This window comes from Neoarius graeffei, chromosome 2 (assembly GCF_027579695.1).
Source record: "Neoarius graeffei isolate fNeoGra1 chromosome 2, fNeoGra1.pri, whole genome shotgun sequence".
NCBI lineage: Eukaryota > Metazoa > Chordata > Actinopteri > Siluriformes > Ariidae > Neoarius > Neoarius graeffei.
In genome coordinates this window covers 86,642,844-86,652,877 of record NC_083570.1, presented here as the reverse complement: position 1 = coordinate 86,652,877, position 10,034 = coordinate 86,642,844, and the positions used below count along the sequence as shown (strand labels likewise).

The window sequence follows — 10,034 nt, the reverse complement described above, 5'->3', positions numbered from 1 at the left end:
CTCAGTTCATCTAATTATTTAATTAGCCTTTTACGTTTTATCAGTGAAAATGCATGCATATGTATGTTGCATAAGTTATAACTAGGGATGGGGGCGTCGTGGCTCAGGTGGTTAAGGCGCCATACCATGAATGCGGGCGACCCGGGTTCGATTCCGGCCCGAGGTCATTTCCCGATCCCTTCCCGTCTCTCTCTCTCCCGCTCATTTCCTGTCTCTACACTGTCCTATCCAATAAAGGTGCAAAAAGCCCAAAAAAATATCTTTAAAAAAAAAAAAAAAAAAGTTATAACTAGGGATGGCGAAAACTAAAAAAAATCTTGACCGACCACCGAGCCTCATTAGCCGGTTAAAGTCGGTTAACCGGTGCGCCTTTTGGCGGATGCCGCCTTTTTCACGGCTGAATCGTGCAGATCTGATTTTTTTTTTTTTTTTAGGGGGGCGTTGGAGTGTCTGAATAATTTCATCAGAGTAAATTCTGTATTAAAATTACTAAATGAGCAAATGCTGTTACAGTCCATGAAACAGGAAGTATGAGAAGAAAACAGTAAATCAGAAAGCTGCGCACGTTTGCACGGAAGCTGCGCAAATGTGCCCAGCTTTCTGATTTACTGTTTTCTTCTCATACTTCCTGTTTCATGGAAGTTCTGAGGAAGGCGGAAGATTCACGCTGAAACTGTCAACAAGGTAACGATCTTAAAATCCTTGCCTAAGAAACGAACTTAAAAATATCTGCGCCTTTAGTTTGTGTGGAGAGACATGATCTGCAATAACATGCATTGTTGGCTACAGACCGAAACATACTTTCAGAATGCACTGGCCAAGGCAGGACTAAACTCAATGTGCCTTCTAATAATAATTAAAAAAAACAAACAGAATAGTAATTTCTAAGCTAAAAAGCCTGTGTCTACACTTTTCTTTCGCCGAGTGGCAGCTGTGTTCAACTAGGGCGGGACATGACTGAATGGGTGTTTCTGATTTGTCAGCTGTCGTCCTTACACCGCATGGCATGCCCCAAGCGTTTACAACACAGAATTCCAGGTTCTCCGCTCCAAAATCGGCAGCTTCAAAACGATTGATTTTTTTTTTTTTTAACCAACAACCAAAAAAAAATTAACCGGTTGACGCTGATTCGGTCAACCACCGGTCAAACGGTCATTGGTTAACATCCCTAGTTATAACACCTATCCTGTTTTAATGAGAGTCAACTCACAATCAGTGAAGTCAAATCAGTCTTAGTTGAGCAAGTCGGTAACGGGATTTCTTACTTTCACCATCAATTATTATTTATATGACTTTGGTCTATAGCTGTAAAAGGCCTCGGCCTTAAAACCGGTTACCGCTGTGACGTCACACACTCAGGGCTGGCTGGCTCAGCGGGGCAGCTCGAATGCCAACTTTGCGGTTGATTTTAACTCTCAAAAAAATTTTTTTAAATTCCCATTTCTGCAGCATACAAGAGTCAAGGATGGAGATACTATCCACTCAAAAATGTATTTAAAAATAAAAGGTTCTGCGTATCTCCTTTAAGTATATAGTTAAGTTACACCTATTTAATGATGAAGCCTCATTCAAAAATAGTGTACATTTTTTGAAAAATGCTTAAATACAAAATAAAATTTGGCAACTGGCACGGACTGTGGCATCTGTTGTTTTAGGAAAAAAAACCTCTTCACCTATTGTGCATCTCCTTAAAATATAGACTACTACTGAAAAAATAATATATTATGCATGACATGGAAGATTCGAAGGTAAATTATTTTTATCCACAAATTTATTTTCCAGGTACACTGCTTACTAACACAGGGTCAACTGTACTGTAAGTAAGGCAGACATTTAAACACACCTTTCCCTCACGGAGGAAGCCATGACCTAATGGTAAGAGAAACAGCTTTTAGGACCCAAAGGTCACCGGTTCGATTCCCTGGACTAGCAGGAATGGTTTAAGTGTCCTTGAGCAAGGCACCTCACCCCCAGCTGCTCCTCAGGCTGCTCTGGGTATGTTGCTCTGGAAAAGATTGTCTGCTAAACGTCATTAATGTAATGTAAGGCAGGGTCAGCCCCAATTTTCATCTGACCAGATGTTAGAAAGCATTATATAATAGTTTTCATTAAGCTAATTTGTCAAACGAATATCAAAAACATAGAAAATATACCTTTCACAGCATCAAAAAGCCAAAGATATACTTAAAGCTAGCTACTGAAAGCTCTACCTGAACTTGATAAGAAATCAATAATAGAGAACAATAGAAACTGTAGTGTTAATCTCTGACAGTAAATTAGGTTGTAGTTAGCTTAGTTATAGCTACACGGAGAAAACACCACCTCCTCTAAAACACAGGTTCTGCTCTAACACACCCACTTTAACATCAGGACAGGATTGTTCATGAGCTGATGAGGAGAATTTGGTGTGTTAAAGCAGAAGAATCACTCGGGTGTGCAGGACAGGGGGGACTCCAGGTCTGAGGCACTGAGAGCTACAGGAGGAGGACTGTTTTAAACACAGGGAGATCAGTTTGAGTGCGAGCACACGTGTGTGTGTGTGTGTGTGTGTGTGTATATTTTATATATAGGGCTGGGAATATTAACGCGTTAATCACGATTAGATTAATGTAAATTGTGATCGCGAATATTTTTTTAATCGCGATCAGAGTTTACCAGCATTTTCCACACTTCTACCATCCACATGCAGCTCCTCTGGTTGTATTAATTAAACTCATTTTCGGTTAAACGCGCTATTTCGAGTTTGCTAGTCTTTTGTTCCTTCTACGCATCCGTAGGCAGCTCAAGCGGAAGCGTGTGGTTTCCATCGAGTCGTTGGCATTGGCATGGAAGGGCACGCTGTTGTCTTCAGTTTAGTCCTCTTTTGTGATGGATAAGCAACGGTTTTCTGGACCTCTGAATGGTTTGTTTGAATTTAAAAAACATCCAGACGGACAAGTCGACAAGACGAGAGTAAAATGCACCCTGTGTCAAGCAGTAGCCAGTCATTCATTCTTAATACTTGTTTTCCTTTCTCTACACTCTTTTTGAAATAAAAAAGGCCAAAAGATAAATTCTGCTTTTGTCTCCGTCTTCATTTTATTCCAATTTAAGACACAATGGTCAGAAATACTTTGCATTGTGGGTTTAACTTTAGATTCGAACGGTCTTACTGCAAAATATCAATTTTACACATGCAAAGTAAATCAAGATTAATCGCGATTAACTATGAAATTTCTGAGATTAGTTGCGATCAAGAAAATTAATCTTTTGACAGCCCTAATATATATATATATATACACACACACACACACAGTCAAGCCAGAAAGTCTGCACACCCCTTTCACCTTCTCCATATTTTATTACATTACAGACTTATTCTACAATAGATTGAGTTCCTTTTTTGTCACAAAATTCTACACAAAATAGCCCGTAATGACAAAGTGAAAGCAGGTTTTTAGACATTTGTGCTAATTTATTAAAAATCAAAATGTAAAATATCATATGTGCACACCCTTTGATATGACACCCAAAAGTGAGCTGAGGTGCATTTTGTTTCCAATGATACTGCCTGAGATGTTTCTACAACTTAATTGGAGTCTGCCTGTGGTAAATTCAATTGTTTGGACATGATTGGGGATTGCCAACACCTGCCTATATAAGGTCCCACAGGTGACAGTACATGTCAGAGCAAACTCCAAGCCATGGGGTCAAAGGAATTATCTGCAGACCTCAGATTTCTGGAGGAAACCAGGTACCGCTCATCACCTGGTTAATGCCATCCCTACAGTGAAGCATGGCGGTGGCAGCATCATGAAGTGGAGATGTTTTTCAGCAGCGGGAATGGGCGACTAGTCCTGATAGAGGGAAAGATGAATGCAGCTAAGTACACTGAGATCCTTGAAGAAAACAACCTGCTCCAGAGTGCTCCGGACCTCAGACTGGGGTGAAGGTTTACCTTCCAACATGACAACGACCCGAAGCACACAGCTAAGAGAACAAAGGAGTGGCTTCGGAGAAAGTCTGTGAATGTGCTTGAGTGGCCCAGTCAGAGCCCAGACCTGAATCCAATTGAACATCTGTGGAAGGAGCTGCAAATGGCTGTGTACCAATGCTCCCCATCCAACCTGATGGAGCTTGCAAGGATATGCCAAGAAGAATGGGCAAAAATGTCCAGAAACAAGTGTGCCAAGCTTGTAGTTTCTTTCCCAAGACGCCTTGAAGTTGTAATTGCTGCCAAAGGTGCATCAACCAAGTACTAGGCGGGGGGTTACATATCTGTACACACCTTAAATAACCTATTTGTGTCAGTAAAATAAAATTGCATATTTTCTAAATACCTGCTTTCACTGTCATTATGGGCTATTTTGTGTAGAATTTTTGACAAACTCAAGCTACTGTAGAATAAGTCTGTAAAGTAATAAAACGTGGAGAAAGTGAAAGGGGTGTGCAGACTTTCCGGCTTGACTGTCACTCACAGAGAGAGAGAGAGAGCCATGCTCCCCTCCTGCCTGTTGGGTTTAATGCGACTCTGTCACACATCTGATCCCTGAAACACGACACCACACCGCTCCAGTACAGTCTGAAGTGTTCAGTGCCGGCATTAACAGAAAGAGACGCTGGAAGTGAAGGTGAGAAACCTGAGCAGCGTGTGTTTTGAGCGCGCTGGCGGCTTTCTTGAATCCTTTCTCCTTTAAATGTCGATAAATCAGATAAATTAGCGCATGCTGAGAAGTGCCAGTGTCCTTGGAAGTCATTTTCCCAAAATAAAAATTAAAAAAAAGAATTTTATCAACTTTAACGCATTTGTATGTTTCTGTTAGCTCCTTCTTGTCACCGCCATGCTTGAGCTCACCTTTGAACTTGTGACGTCACGCCACGGCCATTGCATTGTGGGAAATGAAGTTGAGAAATGGGGAGCGCGAGACACGGACTCCAAACAAGAGAATGTGCGTTCACACACTATCTATAATGAGAGAGAGAGAGAGAACCATTATCTATATCTCATCTCATTATCTGTAGCCGCTTTATCCTGTTCTACAGGGTCGCAGGCAAGCTGGAGCCTATCCCAGCTGACTACGGGCGAAAGGCGGGGTACACCCTGGACAAGTCGCCAGGTCATCACAGGGCTGACACATAGACACAGACAACCATTCACACTCACATTCACACCTACGGTCAATTTAGAGTCACCAGTTAACCTAACCTGCATGTCTTTGGACTGTGGGGGAAACCGGAGCACCCGGAGGAAACCCACGCGGTCACGGGGAGAACATGCAAACTCCACACAAGGCCCTCGCCGGCCGCTGGGATCAAACCCAGGACCTTCTTGCTGTGAGGCGACAGTGCTAACCACTACACCACCATGCCGCCCTTTAAAAGAAACAGAAATAGCTAAAATAATATCTCCCCCTCCCCCCAAAATAGCTTCTGTTCCACACTCCAGCCCAGTCGGTGGCAGTAATGCACCTTTAAGTTGGTTTGCCAACCAGCAAAAAACTCAAAAGAAGAAGAAGAAAACCCCAAAAATCTCATCTCATTATCTCTAGCCGCTTTATCCTGTTCTACAGGGTCGCAGGCAAGCTGGAGCCTATCCCAGCTGACTACGGGCGAAAGGCGGGGTACACCCTGGACAAGTCGCCAGGTCATCACAGGGCTGACACATAGACACAGACAACCATTCACACTCACATTCACACCTACAGTCAATTTAGAGTCACCAGTTAACCTAACCTGCATGTCTTTGGACTGTGGGGGAAACCGGAGCACCCGGAGGAAACCCACGTGGACACGGGGAGAACATGCAAACTCCACACAGAAAGGCCCTCGCCGGCCGCTGGGATCAAACCCAGGACCTTCTTGCTGTGAGGCGACAGTGCTAACCACTACACCACCGTGCCGCCCTTTAAAAGAAACAGAAATAGCTAAAATAATATCTCCCCCGGGTGGCACGGTGGTGTAGTGGTTAGCGCTGTCGCCTCACAGCAAGAAGGTCCTGGGTTCGAGCCCCGGGGCCTGCGAGGGCCTTTCTGTGCGGAGTTTGCATGTTCTCCCCGTGTCCGTGTGGGTTTCCTCTGGGTGCTCCGGTTTCCCCCACAGTCCAAAGACATGCAGGTTAGGTTAACTGGTGACTCTAAATTGACCGTAGGTGTGAATGGTTGTCTGTGTCTATGTGTCAGCCCTGTGATGACCTGGCGACTTGTCCAGGGTGTACCCCGCCTTTCGCCCATAGTCAGCTGGGATAGGCTCCAGCTTGCCGGCGACCCTGTAGAAGGATAAAGCGGGTAGAGATAATGAGATGAGATGAGAATATCTCCCCCTCCCCCCAAAATAGCTTCTGTTCCACACTCCAGCCCAGTCGGTGGCAGTAATGCACCTTTAAGTTGGTTTGCCAACCAGCAAAAAACTCAAAAGAAGAAGAAGAAGAAAACCCCCAAAAATCTCATCTCATCTCATTATCTCTAGCCGCTTTATCCTGTTCTACAGGGTCGCAGGCAAGCTGGAGCCTATCCCAGCTGACTACGGGCGAAAGGCGGGGTACACCCTGGACAAGTCACCAGGTCATCACAGGGCTGACACATAGACATAGACAACCATTCATACCTACAGTCAATTTAGAGTCACCAGTTAACCTAACCTGCATGTCTTTGGACTGTGGGGGAAACCGGAGCACCCGGAGGAAACCCACACAGACAACATGCAAACTCCGCACAGAAAGGCCCTTGTCGGCCACGGGGCTCGAACCCGAACCTTCTTGCTGTGCGGCAACAGCGCTAACTACTACACCACCGTGCCGCCCTATCCCCATATAGATTAGGGATAAAACCCTAATCCCTAACCTAAACTAGCTAATTTTATCCCTAATCTATCCCCATATAGATCTCATCTCATCTCATCTCATTATCTCTAGCCGCTTTATCCTTCTACAGGGTCGCAGGCAAGCTGGAGCCTATCCCAGCTGACTACGGGCGAAAGGCGGGGTACACCCTGGACAAGTCGCCAGGTCATCACAGGGCTGACACATAGACACAGACAACCATTCACACTCACATTCACACCTACGGTCAATTTAGAGTCACCAGTTAACCTAACCTGCATGTCTTTGGACTGTGGGGGAAACCGGAGCACCCGGAGGAAACCCACGCGGACACGGGGAGAACATGCAAACTCCACACAGAAAGGCCCTCGCCGGCCCCGGGGCTCGAACCCAGGACCTTCTTGCTGTGAGGCGACAGCGCTAACCACTACACCACCGTGCCGCCCCCCATATAGATTAGGGATAAAATTAGCTCATGTCTTAAGTCATTCAAATTCTGTAAAGCTGCTTTGGGACAATGTCTATTGTTAAAAGCGCTCTCTCTCTCTCTCTCTCTCTCTCTCTCTCTCTCTCTATATATATATATATATATATATATATATATATATATATATATATATATATATATATATTGGAAGATATATGGTCATAAGCCATCAAACAAAGTTCAAAGTGTTTATTGTCATACGCACAGTCAGGAACATGTCCTCTTGCACAATGAAATTCTTAGTTTGCTGTCCACCATGAATGCCAATTACAAATAAATAAATAAATAGGTGGAAGAAATAATACAAATTAAAGGCAATATAGTGCAAAAAAACCACCCAGTATAATACAAAATAAAGGTAAATGTAGTGCAAAATAGGTAGTGTAATACAAAAATAAGGCAATGACTGGACATAGCAGCAAAAGGGCAGTAATGTGCAAACAAATGTAAACAGTCAAGGACAGTTTACAGGGAGGTAGTCCATGGTTATAGACTCCTGTCAGATGTTCACAAAGTGATGCAGTTGGTCATGATGCTCTCAATCACACAGCTGTAGAATTTGCTGAGGATCTTGGGCGACATACCAAACTTCCTTAGCCTCCTCAGAAAGTACAGCTGAACTGATTGAATTTTTGCACGAGGAGCATAAAGTCACCAGGGTGGCATGGTGGTGCAGCGGTTAGCATGGTCGCCTCACATCAAGAAGGTTCTGGGTTTGAGCCCAGTCGCTGACGAGGGCCTTTCTGTGTGGAGTTTGCATGTTCTCCCTGGGTCTGTGTGGGCTTCCTCTGGTTTCCCACAAAGACATGCAGGTTAGGTTAATTGGTGGCTCTAAATTGACTGTAACTGTGGATTGTTGTTTGATTCTGTGTGTGAGCCCTGTGATGACCTGGCGACTTGTCCAGGGTGTACCCTGCCTTTTGCCCATAGTCAGCTGGGATAGGCTCCAGCTTGCCTGCGACCCTGTAGAACAGGATAAGCGGCTACGGATAATGGGGATATATATATATATATATATATATACCTCTGAAAAAAAATTAAGAGACCACTGTAAAATTATCAGGCAGCAGGGTGGCGTAGTGGTTAGCACTGTTGCCTCACAGCAAGAAGATCCTGGGTTCGAGCCCAGCAGCCGAAAAAAGCCTCTCTGTGTGGAGTTTGCATGTTCTCTGGTTTCCCCCACAGTCCAAAGACATACAGGTTAGGCTAATTGGTGGCTCTAAATTGACCGTAATGAATGGCTGTTTGTCTCTGTGTCAGCCCTGCGATAACCTGGTGACTTGTCCAGGGTGTACCCCGCCTCTCACCCATAGTCAGCTGGGATAGGCTCCAGCTTGCCCGCGACCCTGTAGAACAGCATAAGCAGCTACAGATAATGAATGGATGATTAAATTTAAGGTACTACTAGCACTATTTTTGCCATCCAAACTAGTCCTACTGCAAAAGGATAGTGATGACCACAGCAGTGGTTTTTATACTTTTCCTCATTGAATAAGATTTGGTTCAGGTGATCACTTAATCAGCACCTCATTAAGTAAAATGAGGTATGCTTTATATATATATATATATATATATATATCTTCGCGACACCATGTAGTGTATTATATGGACACATCCATAGAAAAAAGCAGGTTAATCAAAAGAATTTTAATGTTGAACTGGTTTGACATTTTGACAAGGTACATCAAGTTAGCGGGAAAACATTCGGAGTGACGTCATTGGAGTGAAATATCAGGAAATATGTCACTCAGATCCGTAATGTATTTTGTATGAAAAATATGAGTTTTTTAACACAAGATAAACTTCATATCTTCAAGCCAATGTGTGATTTTCTTTTTATTATATAGACATGTTTGCAAAGGGGGCAGCACGATGGTGTAGTAGTTAACGCTGTTGCCTCACAGCAAGAAGGTCTGGGTTTGAGCCCCGTGGCTGGCGAGGGCCTTTCTGTGTGGAGTTTGCATGTTCTCCCCGTGTCCGCGTGGGTTTCCTCCAGGTGCTCCGGTTTCCCCCACAGTCCAAAGACATGCAGGTTAGGTTAACTGGTGACTCTAAATTGACCGTAGGTGTGAATGTGAGTGTGAATGGTTGTCTGTGTCTATGTGTCAGCCCTGTGATGACCTGGCGACTTGTCCAGGGTGTACCCCGCCTTTCGTCCGTAGTCAGCTGGGATAGGCTCCAGCTTGCCTGTGACCCTGTAGAACAGGATAAAGCGGCTACAGATAATGAGATGAGATGTTTACAAAGAAAAATTACGCAAATTTATCAGAACAATTCATCAATTTCCTCACGAGTGACACAGAGATTTATGTCATGGTTTTGGTTCTCAATGTCCCAGATGTACTCGTATGAAAAATACGAGTGGTGCATTTCCCAGTAAAACAATTGTGTATATATATATATATATATATATATCAGAAACTGGGTACTGTGGGGGTACCTCACTAAATATACTCAGTCAATAAACTATACGGTTTTGAATAGTGATGTTGGTTTTAATTTGAAATAAAACGATGAAAGAAATAATACAGATAAAACTAAATCTTTGATGTGAATATTCAGAATTTGGCAAAAATTCTGCAAATTTGTGGAAAAATGGTGGCTTGATCTGGGACATGATAAATGGTTGACTACATCGCATTCCCTTAAAAAGGTTGTAGTCCACTGAAAAGTCTACAGTTATCACTAATTGTATTTTAAGTTGTAACTTTATACACCTAAGGATTGGTGCGCTCACAGAATAATCATAAC

The 10,034-nt window shown here is 43.6% G+C and overlaps 1 protein-coding gene across 1 annotated transcript in view; it reads right to left on the bottom strand.

Annotated features, from left to right (window-relative positions):
- The window catches only part of tcof1 (treacle ribosome biogenesis factor 1), a 45,506-nt gene extending 40,677 nt beyond the window's left edge, over positions 1 to 4,829 (bottom strand). Inside the window, exon 1 of the mRNA XM_060915132.1 lies at positions 4,620 to 4,829. Within this exon, the coding sequence (XP_060771115.1) occupies positions 4,620 to 4,736 (117 nt within the window). The 5' untranslated portion in view covers positions 4,737 to 4,829. The remainder of the gene's footprint in view (positions 1 to 4,619) is intronic.
- Positions 4,830 to 10,034: the final 5,205 nt, after the last annotated feature.